The sequence below is a fragment of the Chlorocebus sabaeus genome, chromosome 8, assembly GCF_047675955.1.
Source record: "Chlorocebus sabaeus isolate Y175 chromosome 8, mChlSab1.0.hap1, whole genome shotgun sequence".
Taxonomy (NCBI): Eukaryota; Metazoa; Chordata; class Mammalia; order Primates; family Cercopithecidae; genus Chlorocebus; species Chlorocebus sabaeus.
Window position 1 is genome coordinate 9,586,822 of NC_132911.1, and position 22,404 is coordinate 9,609,225.

The following is a 22,404-nucleotide window of genomic DNA, read 5'->3' on the forward strand; positions in this document are numbered from 1 at the left end:
GCAGGAAACCCTTGGAGCCAGGCAGCCTGGGGGGAATGGTGGATTCCCATGTGAGCAAGAAGCAGGAGGTGAGGTGCCCAGAGCAGGCGTGGCCTCCTGAGCTGGGAAGAACACAGAAAAGCATAGAAAGCCTGTGCAGCCCTATGTGAGGCTCCTCTCCGGGGGACAGTGGGAGCAGGAATGGACTGTGGGAGACTGGCCTTAGCCTCGGACAGCAGCTCTGAGCCCCCCTCTCCAATGATGGCAGCCGTGGCTGGGATATTCACCTGTAGGGTTTATCATGCACCTTGCACAGTCTTCAGGAGAATGTGAGAGGCAGCATGTTTCTATGAAAGCAAACCTCAACATATAATGAAGAAGGCACACAGCTTCAAACAGTGGCACCCCCTTTGGGTTAAGGACACAGAGCTCCAAGCCTCCCTGTCTGTACCCCGTCCCTGTGTGGCTTGAAACCCATGCCTTCCCCTCCAGCCCTCTCACCCAACATCTCACCCCTGGAGAGGGGGAGTCCAAGGAGGCGAGAACCCCCAGGGGCCACACAGGGAGACCTCATGAGCAGGGGTATGCTGCCCGAGCCTCCCGAGTCTCCGTCCAGCCTTTGTACCTGTGTGTTTCATGGTCCTCTCCTTATTTGCCCACCTCCTTAGAGACAAACCACCGAAATACTATTCAAAAAGGTTCAAGGTTGGTGGAAGTGAGCAAGAGAAACAAGAGGAAGGAAATAAATAAAGATTTATTGCCGGGTGTGGTGGCTCATGCCTGTAATCCCAGCACTTTGGGAGGCCAAGGTGGGTGGATAACCTGAGGTCAGGAGTTTGAGACCAGCCTGGTCATTATGGCAAAACTCCGTCTCTACAAAAATACAAAAATAGCTGGGTGTGGTGGCGTACACCTGTGATCCCAGCTACTCGGGAGGCTGAGGCATGAAAATCGCTTAAGCCCAGGAGATAGAGGTTGCGGTGAGCTGAGAGTGCACCACTGCACTCCAGCCTGGGCAACAGAGTGAGAGTCTGTCTCAAAAACAATTAATACTTGCTCAGTGCCAGGTGCTTTCATGTCTAGACTCATCTAATGATCATAACCACTATGCAGTGTGGCTATGGCTGCGTTTTACAGATGGGGGGCCACCAAAATCCAGATTGCATCCTTCACCTGGGCCACACAGGAGTAGGTGGTGGAGATGGAGTTTTTTGTTTTTTTGTTTTTTTTTGTTTTTGAGACAGGGTCTTGCTCTATTGCCCAGGCTAGAGTGCAGTGGCATGATCATGGCTCATTGCAGCCTTAACTTGCCAGGCTCCAACCATCCTCCCACCTCAGCCTCCCAAGTAGTTGGGACCGCAGGTGCACACCATCTGGCTAATTTTTGTATTTTTGTAGAGATGGGGTTTTGCCACGTTGCCCAACTGGTCTCGAACTCCTGAGCTCAAGGGATCCACGGGGCTGGAATTTGAACTCAGATCTGTCCCATGCCCAGCTTTTGTCTTTCCTTCTGTTCCATCCAAATAGATTCGCCTGCCTCTCCTAAGTGGTGTGGAGCACATTCGGGGTGGGCAGGAAGCACCTCTATAAAGATGGGGAGAGACAGGAAATGTCAGTCCCCCAGGCTGCTCTCTGACCCCTCTTCCTCTGACCTGTTACAGCTGCTGGAGCCCCCACACCATGAACAGCACCCCGAGGGATGCCCAGGCCCCGCGCCACCGTGAGTGCCTCCTGCCCTCTGTGGCTCGCACCCCCTCAGTCACCAAGGTCACACCAGCCAAGAAGATCACCTTCCTCAAGCGAGGGGATCCGCAGTTTGCTGGGGTCCGCCTGGCCGTTCACCAGCGCGCCTTTAAGACCTTCAGCGCCCTCATGGACGAGCTCTCCCAGCGCGTGCCTCTCTCCTTTGGGGTGCGCTCCGTCACCACACCCCGGGGCCTGCACAGCCTCAGCGCCCTGGAGCAGCTGGAAGATGGTGGCTGCTACTTCTGCTCTGATAAGAAACACCCCAAGACCCCCAGTGGGCCAGGCCGGCCACAGGGGAGAAGCCCCACTGCTCAGCAGCTGCGGGATATCCAAGGCCGGCGTGAAGCCCCAGGAACCTCCTCCTCCCGGAAGAGTCTTAAAACCCCCCGGAGGATACTGCTGGTTAAGAACATGGACCCACGCCTCCAGCAGACAGTGGTTCTCAGTCACAGGAATACTAGGAACCTGGCCGCCTTTCTCAGCAAAGCCTCAGATCTCCTGCGCTTCCCTGTGAAGCAGCTGTACACAACCAGCGGGAAAAAGGTAGGCTGTCGGGGTCTGACAGTTCCTTGAAAAAGTTCTTTAGACCTCAGGTAAAAATACTCACGTGGAAGAGGGAGATTATTCCTTAAAAAGAGGCATTTGATTGCCCTGCTACTAATTAAAGGTGAATAGCATGGAGACACTCAGTCAAGTCAATTAATCAACAAGCAGCTGTAATTCACGTTTTTAGGTACATTTAGAGAGCATGTGGGCATGTGGTAAGTGGCAGGCATTGTGCCTTGCATACTCTTTTTTTTTGAGACGGAGTTTAACTCTTGTCGCCCAGGCTGGAGGACAATGTCGCGATCTCGGCTCACTGCAACCTCTGCCTTCCGGGTTCCAGTGATTCTCCTGCCTCAGCCTCCAAGTAGCTGGGATTACAGGCATGTCCCACTATGCCCAGCTAATTTTGTAGTTTTAGTAGAGACAGGGTTTCTCCATGTTGGTCAGGCTGGTCTCAAACTCCCAACCTCAGGTGATCCACCGGCTTCGGCCTCCCAAAGTGCTGGGGATTACAGTCGTGAGCCACTGCACCCAGCAGCCTTGTGTACTCTTATTGTTGTCTTATCCAGTAACCTATTATCGCAGGAGTTCAGTGCAGGAAACAAACTACTCAAGGTACTTCAAGCAGAAAGTGATTTAATACAGGGCATTGGAGGGCTTCATCTGTGGGAAGCCAGAGAGTGAATTGGAAGCTGGGTCTGCAGGAATGGCTCCCAGCACGTGCAGGAAGCTACTACCTCTGCTGGAAGCTGCTATGATTATTGAGTTTAAGGACACTCGTGAATGTAATTTTTGCCTTTCCAGGTTCTGCAGAACATGAATTTCCACCAAAGGTGGGCAGAGCAGAGGATGGAGGTTGACTGATCTAATTCACAGTCTCCTCAAGATTCAGTCCTGTTGCTACTTAACATCTGTATGCACCACTCCATCAATACTTCTTAAACATCGTATCACTGGGCACGGTGGCTCATGCCTGTAATCCCAGCACTTTGGGAGGCTGAGGCAGGCAGATCCCCTGAGGTCAGGAGTTCGAGACCAGCCTGGCCAACATGGCAAAACCCCATATCTACTAAAAATACAAAAATTAGCCAGGTGTGGTGGCACACACCTGTAATCCCAGCTACTCAAGAGGTTGAGGCAGGAGAATCACTGGAACCTGGGAGGCAGAGGCTGCAGTGAGCCAAGGTCGTGCACAGCACTCCAGCCTGGGTGACAGAGCCAGACTCCGTCTCAAAAAAAAATCATAGCATCATTACAAAAACTTCATTATAAACATCAGCCACAGCAACATGCACTCATGTAGTAATAGAGCTCTCCCTCCGACAATAAAAAACACATTCACCTTCTCCCCACAACCACATTATCACTGGACCCTTCTATTCTGTGACAACCTCACCTTGATATCATCTGTCTCAAGGTCTACTTATGTAGTTCAGCACCATCAAAGTACCCTATGTTAAGTAGTATAGGAAATAAAGAGCAAAGAAAAGGGAAATGGATTAATATGTATACCTAGCAGAGTTGTGAAAAAAATTAGACTATCTACTGCAAGGCCATCGTTGGTGTTTAAAGCTTCTTTCCACTCTCCACTCCCTGTTCCTCTGTCTCCCACCAACACCTCAGCTGATTATGGTTATGTACTTGGCAGAGTGATCAAACCATATTCCTCAGGGGTCTGAGCCTTTGGGGTTCCTCACTACATGGGGCTGCCATGGTCTTCTATTCATGTTTATCCCTGGACATGACAGCCAATGGGCTGCGTGGGGAATAGATGACTTCCTCCCTGTCCCATTGTGTAATAGTAGCCCTATTTCCCCCTTGGACAATCAGAACCAACCACCCCATCCAACACAGAACCTCCTTGTTACCTACTGGTTCATTGTCATGAGAAGCCTTGTACGTACCAGGTGACCATCTCAGCTTTAGCTCCATGGGGCCACTGTTGTGTCTTCCTTTTTTTTTTTTTTTTTTTTGAGACAGAGTCTCACTCTTGTCGCCCAGGCTGGAGTGCAGTGGCGCAATCTCAGCTCACTGCCACCTCTGCCTCCTGGATTCAAGCAATTCTCCTGCCTCAGCCTCCTTGGGATTATAGGCATCCACCACTATGCCCAGCTAATTTTTGTATTTTTAGTAGAGATGGAGTTTCACCATGCTGGCCAGGCTGGTCTCGAACTCCTGACCTCAGGTGATCCACCTGCCTCGGCCTCCCAAAGTGCTGAGACTACAGGCATGAGCCACCGTGCCCAGCCCACTGTTGTGTCTTCTAAGGGGGAACATACTCCCTTGGGTCCTGAGACCTCCAAACCCACGCCATAACCCATGCAACTTACTTCTATCCAAAGAACTAATTTTGTAGCAAAAGAAGTGAGACAGTGGACTAACACCCATGGAATTCACTGTATAGCTTGCAGAGACTGAAACTGCTAGGATGGAAAGCAGAATGTTTGCAGTGAGGTCACAGGTGTAGTAGACTAAGACACAGGTGTCCTAGTCGCCAGAGAAACGGCACTATGTATCAGCCAGTTCAGAGCACATATCACATTCTGTAAGACAACAGCCCAACATCATAAAGTGATGTCTTCTAGATGCTGTCCAAACTGGATCTTCCGTAGAATATTCCATTGTTCTATAAGTTAGAGCTACTTTGTATGATGGGGTACGTGGCCACACCGTGAGATTCATGGGTGTTAGTCCATCTTCTCAAATCTTTGCTGTAAAATCAGTCCTTTGGGTGGAAATAATCTTCATAGGTTTTGGCAAGGATGAGCAAGGCATTCAGTGAGTCCATGGAGGGTGGAGAAGGATGATGGCCAGGTGCAAAATCTACCTGTGAAGCAGGATTACAGTTGGCACAGATTGCTGAATGCCACCAAATCAGAGGGGTTCTTTCCACTAGGGGTCTGGCTGTGTCCCTCAAGGTCTGATACGAATCACTGGTCTCTGCTTTTAGCAGATCAGGCCCCGAGCAAAGGTGGCAGCCACGTTTGCTTGAATGGAGTGGAGCGTCTGCTGCTAGTTGATGCTTCTGTGCCACTGTGTTCAGGAACTGCCTGAGCATGCCCTGGGGTGGCTGAAGGAAGAGGATGATTGACTCTACAGAGCTGGTCAATGCATCCTCAGGATTTTCACTTTTTGGTAAACAACCACATGGGACACCAATGTTCTTACCCTCTAGGCCAGTTCTCAACGATCCATTCACAGGTCCTTCTCTGGACTTCCTGTCACCCATCCTCCAGTCCCCTTCCTTTCCAGCCCCTTGATTGTCAGATTTAACTGCTAACCATTGCCCATAAATTGCTCTAGAACCTCTTGCCATTGCTTCTTCTGAGTAGTCACCAAATCACACTGTCTCCTGGGTTTTCCTTCCCCACTGCCCTTCATGGCCAAACCGGGTCTGTCATGCAGCAGTCAACTCTGGGTCATGTCAACATACTCTGTGCAACCGTCTGAAAGCCGGAATTGAATCTTTTCTTCTTCAGTTAGCTGGGAGGGGGAATTTCCCAGGAAGTCATAGGTGTGTGCTGAGGAGAGATGGGAATGCAGCAGGAGGAGATGAGCTGGGGTGTGAGCCACCTGCTCGAGCAACTTAACTGAGGCCTCAGTCAAGCTTCTTGAGCCTGATCTAGTGCACGTCATCTCCACCTGGTGATCAGGGACCACTTCTGCACACCACCCCTGCTTTATGGCTTGATGGAACAGCTAACACCCAGTTCAGTTGTCTTTCAGCCACCAGCAGAAGCAGTTCTGCGTCTGAGTTTTGACAAGAGAAAAAAGACTCTTTGACAGCAGTTGCAGAAGCCCCCAAGTCCTCTGGTCGTCCTTGAACCAGGGCTTAGATCTTGAGCTTGCCATTTTTCAAAAGTCAGAAGCAGCCGGCCCCCTTCATAGCCCTTGCAGCTCTTACTCTCATTGTGAGAGGCTATCCCGGCAGCCAGTGGAGGGTCAAAGTCCTGCTCTCAGGAAGCACTACTTTCTACTATGAGAGGGGACCACCTAAGAACTATTTTGTCACTGTGTGCCATGCGCTATGAATGTCCCATTGTCACCAGTTTATCACCACCTTCAACCAGATGAGAACACGAATCCCAGATTCCTATCCTTGAAGGTTCATTGCCTGCAGCCACCTCTGATGTGATACACTGTATCATCCATGCTTCAGTACAGGAAACAGAATCCTTTCCAGCATCTTTTTTTTTTTTTTTTTTTTTTTTTTTTTTTTTTTTGAGATGGAGTCTCCCTTTGTCACCCAGGCTGGAGTGCAGTGGCATGATCTTGGCTTACTGCAACCTCTGCCCCCTGGGTTCAAGCAATTCTCCTGCCTCAGCCTCCCCAAGTAGCTGGGACTACAGGCACCTGCCAACATGCCCAGCTAATGTTTTTTTTGTTTTTTGTTTTTTTTTCTTTTGTATTTTTAGTAGAGGTGAGGTTTCACCATGTTGGCCATGCTGGTCTTGAACTCTTGACCTCAGATGATCTGTCCACCTTGGCAGCCCAAAGTGTTGGGATTACAGGTGTGAGCCACTGTGCCCAGCCCTCTCTTGGCATCTTAAGCAGGAAGGAATTACACTCAGAGGGTTTGATGCCTAGAGATTCAGTGAAAGGCTAGAGGAGCACAGGCTGGATTCCTGGAAAAGATTCCCAGAATGTCACAGACCGACCTGTCCGGGATGTCTAGGAAATGAGGAAAGTGGGCTGGGGGAGTTGCCTCTGGAATGACTGAGCTCTGAATTACCCCACCATTGCTGGGATCCCAGATGGGAAGATGTTGGGTACTAGAACAACGAGGGCATCTTTTGATATCTCAGGAGCACACACCTCTCTGCATCTTTGACTTCCTTTTGCTTGTGGCAAGAGTCAGGAACAAAAGGAAGATGGCCCCTGCTTCACTGCCGTGTTCATGCCCTGTGCAAGTGCATCAGTTCGTGGGACTTATTTCGCATTTAGATCCTAAGCTGCAAGCACGTTCAGGAAATGGGCTGGCAGCTTTCTAAACTGCAGTACTGGGCTAGGTGCGGTGGCTCACACCTGTAATCCCAGCACTTTGGGAGGCTGAGGCAGGTGGATCACTTGAAGTCAGGAGTTCCAGACCAGCCTGGCCAACATGGGGAAACCCCGTCTCTACTAAAAATTCAAAATTAGCCGGGCATGGTGGTGTGTGCCTGCAGTCCCAGTAGCTGGGAAAACTAAGGCAGGAAAATCACTTGAACCCGGGAGGTGGAGGTTGAACCCGAGAGGTGGAGGTTGCACCACTGCACTACAGCCTGGGTGACACAGCAAGGCTCCATCTCAAAAAACAAACAAGCATACCAAAAAAAAAAAAAAAAAAAAAACCCACCGAAACCAAAACAAAGAAAGAAACCTGTGCAGTACTGGAACGCACACCAGAAAGAGAGTGGGATAGAAGCAGCTGGTCTGGGGCATAGCATGCACCACACAAACTCATGAGGTAGCTGATATTACTATTATTAATTTATTAATTACTATTACTAATATTTGATTCAGGGTCCGGTTCTGTTGCCCAGGTGTGAGTGCAGTGGCACAATCTCAGCTCATTGCAGCCTCAACCTCCTGGGCTCAAGTGAGCCTCCCATCTCAGCCTTCCAAGCAACTGGTACTACAGGCACATGCCACTAAGCCTGGCTAATTTTATTGGGCTTTTTTGTTCATTTTTTTGTTTTTGTTTTTGAGATGGAGTTTCACTCTGTCACCCAGGCTGGAGTGCAGCGGTGCGATCTCGGCTCACTGCATCCTCTGCCTCCTGGGTTGAAGCACTTCTCTGCCTCAGCCTCCTGAGCAGCTGGGATTACAGGCACCCACCACCACACCCGGCTAATTTTTTTTTTTTTTTGGTCTTTTTAGTAGAGATGGGGTTTTACCATGATGCCCAGGCTAATCTCAAACTCCTGGGCTCAAGGGATCTACCCGTCTCAGCCTCCCAAAGTGCTGAGATTACAAGCGTGAGCCACTGCATCTGGTAGCTGATATTATTATCCCCTTGGGACAGATAAGAAAAGTGAGGCACAGAGGTTAAGTAATTTGCTCCTAGTTGCATAGCTGGCCAATGATAGAGCCAACATTAATGCTTGGAAAATGAAAAAGAACAAGCTCTCTGCTTTAAAGATGGAAATACATCCCCAAGCATTGCTAATTACAATGTAATGCAAGGATGCTTTTGAGTTAGTGTGCATTACCGTGGACTAGCATGTGCCGCATAAACAGACAAATAAGACGAGGTCCCCACCTTCAGTTAGCTGTAGTTTAGTGGGTGCGGTGATGGGAAGAGAGCTGGTATAACATGAGTGAACTGGAGAAAAAAGACTTCGGATATTTTCATCTAGACTTATTGCAGAGCTGTGAGAGTTTGTGTAAATATAATGACCTCATTTCTCCCCAGGAAGGACTGCGACATGATTATCAACTTTCAGGTTCCCTCCTGGATAGTCATTCTTGAAAATGCTCCTTTTCCTGTAGATTTTAGACTTCTACCTCTCCCTAGGAATGGGAGCATCATTTAGTCTTCAATTTTTTCTTCTTCCTTGGAGAGTTTGATTCCCTAGAAGCATGACTACATCCATGAATTGATAGACTTGGGTCATGTTTGAAATTTTTGATGGACTAGGAATCTAAATCAAAGAAGAAATGGACCTCGTCATTTAAAACAAACTTCTAATTACCTAGGCTGAAAGATCTGGTGCACAACAAACTTCTATGACATTTTTTGGGGAAGAGAATGTAATATTCCCTCTTTTTTTCATTTTTTTGTTAATGAGCATATCCTTATAATTTTAGAGAATGCAAAAGAACGTGCTCTGTGCTTTAAAGATGGAGTACATTCCCCAGCATTGCTAATTACAATGTAATCCCATCAGTAGTGCAAACCCTCAGATCTGCAGGCGTCTCTGGGTCCAGGGACCTGTTTCCCGGAATGGAATCCTGCCCTGAGCCTGCCCTGAGCCCAGGAGTGGGCAGGGGACATTCTGATGGATCTGGGGAGGGTCAGGAGCCCAGAGACCATTGCGGGAGTCTGGAAGGGAAGGGGTCCCTGTAGGAAGAGTGGTGCCTAGCCCCTGTCGCCTCCACTTGGGCAGAGGCAGAGACAGAGGCAACAGACTCAGATTGTACCAGAAAACACAGGTCAGGCAGCACAGAGGCTCCTCCATTTGGGAAAAGGGTGAGAGAGTGAATCGGGCCCCGCTGTGGGAGCTGGAGGGCGTGCTGCTCCAGTTGCTTCAGGGAATACATATTCTGGAGGGTGGACATGTGAGCAGAAATGCAGCCTACAGAAGTCTTTTGCAGCAGGGGCATCCAGAGTGCCCTTTGATCACAGGCCTCACACCTGGTGGAAGGAGGGGTGTAGGTAGAGCGGGAGATCGTGGTGGTGGGACCTCAGCCTCCAGCTAGTGATGGAGGTGTTATGGGGAGTGGATAAGACCCCTCCTTGGACCAGGAGTCTGGAGTGAGATGTGCAGAAATCAGGACACGGCTGGTGAGACTGGATTCTTCCCCCCCAAGGCCTCAGGGTAGAGGGGTTTCTGCAGCCCAGGCCTCCTGACCCCACCCGCTCCTCTCTCAGGTGGACTCGCTGCAGGCCCTGCTGCACAGCCCTTCTGTGCTGGTGTGTGCCGGGCATGAGGCCTTCAGACCCCCAGCCATGGAAAATGCCAGGAGAAGTGAAGCTGAAACTTTATCTGGGCTGACTTCAAGAAACAAAAACAGTGAGTTGGTTTTTGGGTTTCCCTCATCTGATTTTCACTGGATGGTGGTTCAGTAGGGTTGAGTGGATACCCTTCCAGGTAATTCAGGAAACTTCCCTTTGGCCCCAAATCTCGGGTATCCCAGTAATTTTGGGATGTCTCTTGCCTCTTCCTCCTTCTCAGTACTGTCAACCTTACTTGGGTTGAACATTTGACCAAGATAGGAGAGGGCAGTGTTTGGTATATAAAAGGAACAGAGGTTGGGCACGGTGGCTCATGTCTGTAATTGCAGCAGTTTGGGGGGCCAAAGCGAGAGGATTGCTTGAGTTTAGGAGTTGGACACCAGCCTGGGCAACATAATGAGACACTGTCTCTAAAAAAAAATACAAAAAAATAAGCCAGGCATAATGGCACATGCCTATAGCTCCAGCTACTTGGGAGGCTGAGGTGGGAGGATCACTCGAGCCCAGGAGGTTGAGGCTGCAATGAGCTGTGATCACACCACTTCACTGCAGCCTGGGTGACAGAGCAAGATCATGTCTCAAAATAAATAAATAAATAAATAATGGAACAGGGTTAAGCTATCTTGAACTTGAAGTTTCTAGAATCTAAAATAAATTTTATTAAGAACCACAGGTGCAGAGGCTCACACCTGTATTCCCAGCAATTTGAGAGGCCAGGACAGGAGGATCACTTGAGCCCAGGAGTTCAAGACAAGCCTAGACAACAGAGCAAGACCCTGCCTCTACCACAAACATAAATAAGTAAATGAACAAATTACCCAGGCATGGTGGCACATGCCTGTGGTCCCAGCTACTCAGGAGGCTGAGGCGGCAGGATGATTTGAGCCCAGGAGTTTGGGACTTCAGTGAGTCACGATCGTGCCACTGCTCTCCAGCCTGGGAACAGAAACCCTGTCTCAAAAAAGAAACAACTACAGTGGCCATGACATCATGGCAGCAATGGTCCCTGTGTGTGGCGCTGCATCCTTTCAGGGTCACGATGGTCTCAGACAACAGTGGTGGCCGGCACGGAGGTCAAAAGGACTAACACTAACCATGACCACGGATCATCCATCCATCCGTCCATCCAACCAACCATATACCCAGCCAAACAGCCACAGTCTGGACTATGTTATTTTCTAAAACCACACACTTATTTTTAAAAGCACAATTAACAAATGCAGTCTGACAATGGAAAAATTTGGTGAGTAAACAAAGTACTATCCTTTGTGAAAAGCTCAGAAACACCAACAAGGACAGGCTCGGTGATCACTGTAGGCCAGGCACTGGAGGCACAAGGACAGTTTACTCTGGGCCCCTCCCTGGAGGAGTCTCCAGTCGTGTTTGGTCCCTGTGGAGGGGCAGGACTGGGTAAAGTCATCTTCTGCCCAGATGTGCACCTGGGGTCTGTTCTTTTGCTGGTCATCAGCTCAGCCTCTGTCAGCTAGCCCTACCCTCTTGCCACATGTTGGCTCAGGAGATGGAATTTGAAAGCACTTAGGGGCTTCATTCATTTATTCTTTTTCTTTTTCTTTCTTTCTTCCTTTTTTTTTTTTTTTTGTTGTTGTTGTTGTTGTTGTTGTTGTTGAGACAGAGTCTTGCTCTGTCACCCAGGCTGGAGTGCAGTGATGTGATCTAGGTTCACTGCAACCTCCCCCTCCGGGGTTCAAGTGATTTTCATGCCTCAGCCTCCTGAGTAGCTGGGATTACAGTCACCCACCACCACGCCCAGCTAATTTTTTGTGTTTTTAGTAGAGACAGGGTTTCCCCATGTTGCCCAGGCTGGTCTTGAACTCCTGACCTCAGGTGATCCGCCTGCCTTGGCCTCCCAAAGTGCTGGAATTACAGGCGTGAGCCACCGCGCCTGGCTCATTTTTTCTTAGAACAACTCCTTTGCATCCCCAGCAGCCCTTTCTTCTTCTCTTTTTCATGGCTGCGGTGCAGGCTTGACTAGCAGGACCTGATATCGTGAGCCCAGGTCCTTCCCTGAAGTCATTTATCAACCCAGGAGCTTGATGAGGGTGAAAAATCACCACCAGTAATCACAGAGCATATAACAGTTTACAATCAGGGTCATATGCAGCAGTTTATTGATTTCACCTACTGTGCTGGGTGTGGGCATGAGGAGGGCCAAGAGCAAGCTCTCGGCACTGCCACTCTGCCTGCCAAGTCTGCCATCTCTTGAGAGCCTACTGTGTGCTAGCAACTAGAGAGGAAGTTTTCTATGCATAGCCATGCATCAATACGAACTGAACCAATCAATATTATTATGCTTATTTTATGGTTCAGAAAACAGGCTCTGCCAAAAACTATGCAGCTAGTAAGTGGCAGAGTTGAGACTGAATTCAGACTCAAGTTCTCCTTGCTAGACGATGCCAGTTCACAGACTGGTAGCTCTGTGGACTGTCATTCTAGAATAGCTCTGCCCTTATCATGCTTTTTTTTTTCTTTTCTTTTTTTAATGGTCTTGCTCTGTCATCTAGGCTGGAGTGCAGTGGCAGAGTTCATTGCAGCCTCGAACTCGGGGACTCAGGGGATTCTCCTGCCTCAGCCTTCCGAGTAGCCAGGAAGCTAGGACTGTAAGGGCATACTACTGTGCTTAGCTAATTATTTTTTAATTTGTTTTTTTTTTTTTTTTTTTTTTTTTGTAGAGATGGTGTCTCACTAAGTTGCCCAGGCTGGTCTTGAAACCCTGAGCTCAGGCAGTCCTCCCGCCTCGGCCTCCCAAAGTGCTTGGATTACAGGCCTGAGCCACCATGCCCAGCCGTTACCGTGCATTTTGGAGGCAGTGGTGGTGTTCAGGTCATGGGAGGCTCATGACTATTTTATTCCTTTAGCCTGATGCTGTCCCCATGGCTCACAATCTTTTCCTCTTTTCTTTTCCTCTTCACTGCGTGCCAGGGAGCTGGGGGCCAAAGACCAAGCCGAGTGTGATCCATTCGCGGTCCCGGCCAGGCAGCAGGCCGCAGCTGCCAGAGAGGCCTGTTCCTAGCAACCCCCCGGTGGGCCCTGTTCCTGACAGGCACCCTCAGGACACGCCAGCGCAGCCAGGCCCGCTGGTGGCCGGCGATGACATGAAGAAGAAGGTCCGCATGAATGAGGACGGCAGCCTGTCCGTGGAGATGAAAGTACGCTTCCATCTGGTCGGCGAGGACACACTCCTGTGGTCCCGGAGGATGGGCAGGGCCAGCGCCCTCACGGCAGCCAGCGGGGAAGACCCCATTCTGGGGGAGGTGGACCCCCTCTGCTGTGTGTGGGAGGGCTACCCTTGGGGCTTCTCGGAGCCTGGGGTGTGGGGACCCCGGCCCTGCAGGGTGAGATGCGGGGAAGCCTTTGGCCGAGGCGGGCAGCCAGGGCCCAAGTATGAAATCTGGACGAACCCCCTGCATGCCTCCCAGGAGGAGAGAGTGGCGACTCGGAAGAGGTGGGGGCTGGCCCAGCACGTCCGCTGCAGTGGCCTGTGGGGCCACGGGGCTGCCGGGAGGGAGAGATGCAGCCTGGACAGTGCCAGCCCAGCCTCCAGCACTGGCCACCCCGAGGGCTCAGAGCCAGACTCCTCCTGCTGCCCCAGGACCCCGCAAGACAGGGTGGACAGCGGCAGCCCCTCTGCCCAGAGAGGGGCTGAGCAGGAAGCTGGAGGGAGCCCGGGTGAGGACCCCAGCCTATGCACAGATGGAGCCGGGCTGGGCAGCCCAGAGCAAGGCGGCCGCCTGACACCCAGGGCCCGGAGTGAGGAAGGGGCTTCTTCGGACTCGTCGGCCAGCACCGGGTCTCACGAGGGATCCAGCGAATGGGGCGGGCGGCCCCGGGGCTGCCCAGGCAAGGCAAGGGCTGAGACCTCTCAGCAGGAGGCCACCAAGGGAGGCAACCCTGGTTCTCCAGCTCCAAGTCTTTCATCTTTAAGGAGTGAGGACCTGCAGGCAGAGATGCAAGGACGGGGCACTGAACAGGCCAGGGGGGCGTCTGTGAAGAGGGAGCCTCTGGTTCCTGGCCTTTCTGGCTCCTGGGACTCGGAAGGAGCCTCTTCTACCCCTTCCACCTCCGCTTCATCCCAGCAGGAGCGGAGAAGCCACAGAAGCCGGGCCAGTGCAACGTCCTCACCCAGCAGCCCTGGCCTTGGCCGAGTGGCCCCGAGAGGCCATCCCAGGCAGTGTCGCTACTGCAAGGACACCCACAGCCCGCTGGACTCCTCTGTAACCAAGCAAGTGCCGAGGCCTCCTGAGCGGCGAAGGGCCTGCCGGGATGGCTCAGTGCCACGATCTTCTGGAAGCTCATTGAGCACCAGGACACAGGCCTCCGGGAACCTGAGACCTCCCTCTTTGGGATCTCTTCCTTCCCAGGACCTTCTGGGAATCAGCAGTGCCACTGTCACCCCTGCAGGACACTCAGATTGTGCTTCTGGGGTCTCCCCCAACAACGCTCCCTCTGTCGGGTGGGCAGGGGACACGGGGTCCAGGACATGCTCGCCGGACCCCACACCACCCCACACATCCGACTCCTGCTCAAAATCTGGGGCTGCCAGCCTGGGGGAACAGGCCAGGGACACCCCCCAACCCTCCTCGCCCTTGGTTCTGCAGGTTGGACGGCCTGAGCAAGGGGCGGTGGGCCCCCACCAAAGCTGCTGCCACTCACAGGCCGAAGAGGCCCAGCGGGGACCCTCCCCTGAGGCCCACTGGCTGTGTGGCAGGTACTGTCCCACCCCGCCCAGGGGGCGGCCCTGCCCTCAGAGGCGCTCTTCCAGCTGTGGGAGCACCGGTAGCAGCCACCGAAGTGCTGCCCGGAGGCCAGGTGGGAGCCAGCAGAGGGAGGGGACATACCAGGCAGGCCCCACACTGTCCCTGGGGCCCAGTTCAGGGGCATCGAGGAGAAGCAGTGCCAGCCAGGATGTGGGATCTGGGGGGCTGTCCCAGGAGGAGACCTCGAGGAGTTGGGGAGGCCCGCAGGGGCAGGAGGAGGCCAGCAGTGTGTCACCCAGCTCTCTGCCCCGCTCGTCTCCAGAGGCTGTGGTCCGTGAATGGCTGGACAACATTCCAGAAGAGCCCGTACTCATGACATATGAGATGGTGGACGAGACCACAGGTGCAGCAGGGGGTGGCCTGAGAGGCCCCGAGGTGGACCCTGGGGATGACCATTCTCTAGAAGGCTTGGGGGAGCCAGCTCTGGCCGGACAACAGCCCCTGGAAGGGGACCCCAGCCAGGACCCGGAGCCAGAGGGAGCCCTCCCAGGGAGTAGTGATGCTGGTCCCCAATCAGGAGAGGGTGTTCCCCAAGGGGCAGCTCCAGAGGGAGTTTCCGAGGCCCCTGCAGAGGCCGGAGCGGACAGAGAGGACCCAGCCAGCTGCGGGGTGAGCCTGCGGGCACTTCCTGGTCGGGTGTCTGCCTCCACGCAGATGATGAGGGCGCTGATGGGCTCCAAGCAGGGCCGGCCCAGCAGCATGCCCGAAGTGTCTAGGCCCATGGCCAGGAGACTCAGCCGCTCAGCCGGGGCCCTCATTACTTGTCTGGCCAGTCTTCAGTTCTTTGATGAAGACCTTGGGTCTCCTGCCAGCAAAGTGAGGTTCAAAGACTCCCCTCGGTACCAGGAGCTGCTCAGCATCTCGAAGGACCTGTGGCCAGGATGCGACCTTGGGGAAGACCAGTTAGACTCAGGCCTCTGGGAGCTCACATGGAACGAGGCTCTGCCAGACCTTGGGTCCCATGCCGTGACGGAGAACTTCACACCCACCTCCTCCTCTGGTGTGGACATCAGCAGTGGCTCCGGAGGCTCAGGGGAGAGCAGCGTACCCTGTGCCATGGATGGTGCCCTGGTCCCTGAGGGGACAGAGCTGCCCCTGAAAACCTCCAACCAGAGGTCTGATTCCAGAACTTCTGAGAACCCAGGGGATCTGGAAAACCAACAGCAGTGTTGTTCCCCAGCCTTCCTGAACTCCCGAGCCTGTGCTTGTGCCACCAATGAGGATGAAGCAGAAAGAGACAGTGAGGAGCAGAGGGCGAGCTCGAACCTGGAGCAGTTAGCTGAAAACACAATGCAAGAAGAAGAGGTGCAATTAGAGGAAAGTAAAGAAGAAACAGAGGGAGGAGGGCTGCAAGAAGAGGGGCTGCAGTTAGAGGGAACTAAAGAAACAGAAGGGCTGCAAGAAGAGGGGGTGCAGTTAGAGGAAACTAAAACAGAAGAAGGGCTGCAAGAAGAGGGGGTCCCGTTAGAGGAAACTAATGGAACAGAAGGAGAAGGACGGCAAGAAGAAGAGATGCAGTTAGAGGAAATTAAAGAAGAAACAGGAGGAGAAGGGCTGCAAGAAGAGGGGGTGCAGTTAGAGGAAACTAAAACAGAAGAAGGGCTGCAAGAAGAGGGGGTGCAGTTAGAGGAAACTAATGGAACAGAAGGAGAAGGACAGCAAGAAGAAGAGGTGCAGTTAGAGGAAATTAAAGAAGAAACAGGAGGAGAAGGGCTGCAAGAGGAGGGGGTGCAGTTAGAGGAAACTAAAACAGAAGAAGGGCTGCAAGAAGAGGGAGTGCAGTTAGAGGAAACTAACGGAACAGAAGGAGAAGAACAGCAAGAAGAAGAGGCGCAGTTAGAGGAAATTAAAGAAGAAACAGGAGAAGAAGGGCTGCAAGAAGAGGGGGTGCAGTTAGAGGGGACTAAAGGAACAGAAGGAGAAGGGCATCAAGAAGAGGGGGCGCAGTTAGAGGAAACTAAAGGAACAGAAGAAGGACAGCAAGAAGAAGAGGCGCAGTTAGAGGAAATTAAAGAAGAAACAGAAGGAGAAGGACCACAAGAAGAGGGGGTGCAGTTAGAGGGAACTAAAGAAACAGAAGGGCTGCAAGAAGAGGGGGTGCAGTTAGAGGGGACTAAAGGAACAGAAGAGGAAGGGCATCAAGAAGAGGGGGCGCAGTCAGAGGAAACTAAAGGAACAGAAGGAGGACAGCAAGAAGAAGAGCCGCAGTTAGAGGAAATTAAAGAAGAAACAGGAGGAGAAGGGCTGCAAGAAGAGGGGGCGCAGTTAGAGGAAGTTAAAGAAGGACCAGAAGGAGGACTGCAAGAAGAGGCTCTTGAAGAGGGTCTCAAAGAGGAAGGGCTTCCAGAAGAAGGAAGCGTCGGCCGGCAGGAATTGTCAGAGGCCGGCTCTCCGGATGGGGAAGGCTCCTGGGAAGGTGACCCAATCCAGGAGGAGGAAGCAGGAAGAGCCTCTGCAGAGCCGTGCCCCCCAGAGGGCACAGAGGAACCCACAGAACCCGCTAGTCATCTCAGCGAGACGGACCCAAGTGCCAGCGAGAGTCAAAGTGGCTCCCAGCTTGAGCCTGGCTTGGAAAAGCCGCCCGGAGCCGCCATGATGGGCCAGGAGCACACGCAGGCCCAACCCCTGCTTGGGGCTGCAGAGAGGAGCTCTTCGGTGACCTGCAGAGCGGCTCTGGACTGCGACCCCATCTGGGTGTCCGTGTTGCTGAAGAAGATGGAGAAGGCCTTCCTGGCCCACCTTTCCGGCGCAGTGGCTGAGCTCCGAGCGCGCTGGGGCCTGCAGGACAGTGACCTGCTGGACCAGATGACGGCTGAGCTGCAGCAGGATGTGGCCCAGCGCCTCCAGGACAGCACCGAGAGAGAGCTCCAGAAGCTCCAGGGCCGGGCGGGGCGGATGGTGCTGGGGCCTCCCAGGGAGGCCCTCACTGGGGAGCTGCTCCTGCAGACCCAGCAGCGCAGACACCGTCTCCGGGGCCTGCGCAACCTCTCCGCCTTCTCTGAGCGGACCCTGGGCCTGGGGCCCTTCTCCTTCACCCTGGAGGACGAGCCAGCCCTCAGCACAGCCCTGGGGAGCCAGCTGGGTGAGGAGGGGGAGGGCGAGGAGTTCTGTCCCTGCGAGGCCTGTGTGAGGAAGAAAGTGAGCCCTGCGTCCCCCAAGGCCACAATGGGGGCAACCAGAGGTCCCATCAAAGAGGCCTTTGACCTGCAGCAGATTCTGCAGAGGAAGAGGGAAGAACACACCGTTGGGGAGGCAGCAGAGGTGGCCCCTGGCGAGACCTGCACAGACCCCACGAGCATCAGGACTGTCCAGGGAGCAGAGGGAGGGCCAGGACCGGGGCTGGGCCATGGGCCTGGAGTGGACCAGGGTGAGGATGGCGAGGGAAGCCAGAGACTCGACAGAGACAAAGATCCCAAACTGGAGGAGGCAGAGGGAGATGCAATGGCTCAGGAGAGGGAAGGGAAAATCCACAACAGCGAAACCAGTGTGGGCAGCGAGCTGGGGGAAGCCGAGCAGGAGGGAGAGGGCATAAGTGAAAGGGGAGAAACTAGGGGCCAGGGCTCTGGGCATGAGGACAGCTTGCAGGGTGAAGCTGTGGCAGGAGGTGACCAAGATCCAGGACAGAGTGATGGGGCAGAAGGCAGAGAGGCCCCGGAGGCTGAAGGGGAGGCCCAGCCAGAGTCAGAAGGTATAGAGGCCCAGGAGGCAGAAGAGGAGGTCCAGCCAGAGTCAGAAGGTGCAGAGGCCCAAGAGGCAGAAGAGGAGGCCCTGGAGGCTGAAGGGGAGGCCCAGCCAGAGTCAGAAGGTGTAGAGGCCCAGGAGGTTGAAGGGGAGATGCAGGAAGCAGAAGGGGAGGCCCAGCCAGAGTCAGAAGGTGTAGAGGCCCCAGAGGCAGAAGGGGAGGCCCAGGAGGCAAAAGGGGAGGCCCAGTCAGAGTCAGAAGGTGTAGAGGCCCAGGAGGCAGAAGAGGAGGCCCAACCAGAGACAGAAAGTGTAGAGGCCCCAGAGACTGAAGGGGAGACCCAGGAGGCAGAAGGGGAGACCCCCCCAGAGTCAGAAGGTGCAGAGGCCCAAGAGGCAGGAGAGGAGGCCCAGGAGGCAGAAGGGGAGGACCAGCCAGAGTCAGAAGGTGTAGAGGCCCTGGAGGTTGAAGGGGAGGCCCAGGAGGCAGAAGGGGAGGCCCAGGAGGCAAAAGGGGAGGCCCAGCCAGAGTCAGAAGGTGTAGAGGCCCAGGAGGCAGAAGAGGAGGCCCAGTCAGAGACAGAAAGTGTAGAGGCCCCAGAGACTGAAGGGGAGGCCCAGGAGGCAGAAGGGGAGGCTCCCCCAGAGTCAGAAAGTGCAGAGGCCCAAGAGGCAGGAGAGGAGGCCCAGGAGGCAGAAGGGGAGGCCCAGCCAGAGTCAGAAGTTGTACAGGCCCCGGAGATTGAAGGGGAGATGCAGGAGGCAGAAGGGGAGGCCCAGCCAGAGTCAGAAGGTGTAGAGGCCCCAGAGGTTGAAGGGGAGGCCCAGGAGGCTGAAGGGGAGGCCCAGCCAGAGGCAGGTGTAGAGGCCCAAGAAGCAGAAGAGGAAGCCCAGGAGGCAGAAGAGGAGGCCCAGGAGGCTGAAGGGGAGGCCCAGCCAGAGTCAGAAAGTGTAGAGGCCCAGGAGGCAGAAGAGGAAGCCCAGGAGGCAGAAAAGGAGGCCCAGGAGGCTGAAGGGGAGGCCCAGGAGGCAGAAGGGGAGGCCCAGCCAGAGTCAGAAGGTGTCGAGGCCCAGGAGGCAGAAGGGGAGGCCCAGCCAGAGTCAGAAGGTGTCGAGGCCCTGGAGGCTGAAGGGGAGGCCCAGCAAGAGTCAGAAGGTATAGAGGCCCAGGAGGCTGAAGAAGAGACCCAGCCAGAGTCAGAAGGTGTAGAGGCCCCAGAGGCAGAAGGGGAGGCCCAGGAGGCAGAAGGAGAGGTCCAGGAGGCAGAAGGGGAGGCCCAGCCAGAGTCAGAAGGTGTAGAGGCCCAGGAGGCAGAAGGGGAGGCCCAGCCAGAGTCAGAAGGTGTCGAGGCCCCGGAGGCAGAAGGGGAGGCCCATCCAGAGTCAGAAGGTGTAGAGGCCCCAGAGGCAGAAGGGGAGGCCCAGGAGGCAGAAGGGGAGGTCCAGCCAGAGTCAGAAGGTGTAGAGACCCCAAAGGTAGAAGGGGAGGGCCAACCAGAGTCAGAAGGTGTAGAGGCCCTGGAGGCTGAAGGGGAGGCCCAGCCAGAGTCGGAAGGAGAAACTCAAGGTGAGAAAAAGGGGAGCCCTCAGGTCAGTCTAGGAGATGGCCAGTCTGGGGGGGCTTCTGAAAGCAGCAGCCCAGTCCCCGAGGACAGGCCCACTCCACCCCCTTCCCCAGGTGGAGACACTCCCCACCAAAAGCCAGCCTCCCAAACAGGCCCCTCCTCCTCCAGAGCATCCTCTCAGGGCGACAGCTGGCGGAAAGACTCAGAAGACGGCCGTGTATGTGGAGACACAAGGAGCCCTGACGCCAAGTCCGTGGGGGCCCCTCATGCAGAGAGGAAGGCCACCAGGATGTATCCAGAAAGTTCCACTTCTGAGCCAGAAGAGGCCCCTTCAGACACAAGGACTCCAGAGCAGGGGGCCAGTGAAGGCTGTGACCCTCAAGAGGACCAGACACTCGGAAATCTCGCCCCCACCAAGGCAGTGGGCAGGGCGGACGGCTTTGGCCAAGATGACTTAGATTTCTAGACAAGATCAAGCTGCAAAATGATCATGAGCTTGGGAGCTCTGTTTTCATTCATATTTTTCCTACAAAACTGAGCAATGCTCAGTCCACTGGAGATGTCCACAGCACATGGACGAAGACCAAGGACGTGCCAAGGACACAGCCTATGCCATGCTCTCCCAGGATTCTAAGTCCAGAAGCTTCAGAGAACTCTGTGGCCCGTCCCACACGCAGTGTGAAGAAAGGGGGTCTGCGGATCTGCCCGGTTATCGGAGGCCAGCCCTGTTCCCATTCATTTGTCTTCAGAGCCCAAAAGATGGAACTGATTGGAAAGGCTCCAGTTTTGCTTTTGTTTGTGGGTTTGTTTTCTGCTAGCAAGTGTTTCTCTCCATCTTCTCCCTATTGATCTTCTGTTACTTTTCTCCTTGGCCTCTGTTGGCACTCACCTCATTTGACTTTCAGGTACTGTTTTTCTAGTCTTGAATGTATTTGGTGACTCTGCAGAAATACTTGGGCAAAGCAGATAACTTCAGAGTCGTTGGATAAAGTTTGTTCTCAGCCCCAAAGTCCAAGTTGCTTTTCCTCAATTCATACTTTTTGTAATGAAAAAATGGAAAATGCAAAAAAGCAGGTAGTAAGAAATAATCCCATCACTCAGAGACTTCTGTTAGCAATTGGATGTATTTCCTTCTCCTCCTTTTCTAACCATTTTACAGTTGAGATGATTCTTTATATATATATACACACACACGTTTTAAAAACTTAAAAATGTAAGAATTTCCTCTATTTATCTCTATTTATCATCATAAACCTATATTTTTAACCCCTGAATAATGTGCCGTTAATGAGTATATTGAATACTTTCTCATTTTCCTATTTTTAACCTTTTACATGGTTTCCCTTCTTTTGTTCTTAACACTTTTTTTTTTTTTCTTGAACTTTTGATTAATTCCTTAGGATAGACTCCCAGGCATGGAATTACTGAGGATATCAACATTTTTAAGGCTTTTGATATCCTGCAGCCAAATTGTTTTTTCTAAAGATCTGTACTCATGATGACAGTATGATCAGTGTTTGGTATTGTCATCAAAATTGAAAAATCATTTGGAAATTTTATTGGCAAAAAAATAGTACCTTATTGTAATGCAGTACTGTCTTAGATATATATTTGATAACTAATGAAATTAAAATTTTTTCTAGGGTTTTAAAAAACTATTTGAATGTACATGATGTGTGCATGCTTTTGACCCATTTTTCTACTGAGATCCCAGCTGCTTTTTCTTTTAATGAATTGATTTGCCTGTGTCCTTTATAATTTTTTAAAATTCTATTTCTCATTTGTAAGATTTTAAAAATGGCCTCTCTGCACACCCTTCAAAAGCAGGGCTTAGACTGAGCCCCATGCAGGTAAGAGAGCTCCTGGACGGGGTAGAATGTCTTTGACTGGTTCTTACTGGCTTTCCTGCATACACCAGAGCATTTGGTGGCATCCAAATGTATTAAAATGGAGTCTGTGCTACAATGGCAGGTACTGCCCACTAATTATCTAAATGTATCCACACAAAGTTTGGGTATCTGCTATCTCTACATGTCTGCAGTCTTCTGTCTACAAGTGGAGATGTTATTTAAACATTTTGACATGTGCCAGGCGTGGTGGCTCACACCTGTAATCCCAGCACTTTGGGAGGCCAAGGCGGGCAGATCACCTGAAGTCAGAAGCTCGAGACCAGCCTGGCCAACATGGTGAAACCCCATCTCTACTAAAAATACAAAAATTAGCAGGGTGTGGTGGTGCGTGCCTGTAATCCTAGCTACTCAGGAGGCTGAGGCAGGAGAATCACTTGAACCCAGGAGGCGGAAGTTGCAGTGAGCCCAGACTGTGCCACTGTACTCCAGCCTGGGTGACAGAGCGAGACTGTCTCAAAAGAAAAAAAAAAAAAAGACATATTTTAAAAATGTTCTGCAAAGGTGATTCCTTAAGGTGTTGACAATAAAAGCATAATTTTATATAT

At 52.6% G+C, this 22,404-nt stretch overlaps 1 protein-coding gene across 1 annotated transcript; it reads left to right on the plus strand.

Moving 5' to 3' along the window:
* Nucleotides 1-1,659: 1,659 nt before the first annotated feature.
* RP1L1 (RP1 like 1) lies at nucleotides 1,660-20,902 on the plus strand. Its single transcript, XM_073018630.1, has 8 exons — nucleotides 1,660-2,268; nucleotides 9,845-9,986; nucleotides 12,869-16,008; nucleotides 16,216-16,374; nucleotides 16,906-18,420; nucleotides 18,469-18,840; nucleotides 19,000-19,206; nucleotides 19,270-20,902. The coding sequence occupies exons 1-8, from the start codon at nucleotides 1,660-1,662 to the stop codon at nucleotides 20,413-20,415; spliced, it is 7,290 nt and encodes a 2,429-aa protein (XP_072874731.1). The 3' UTR covers nucleotides 20,416-20,902.
* Nucleotides 20,903-22,404: the final 1,502 nt, after the last annotated feature.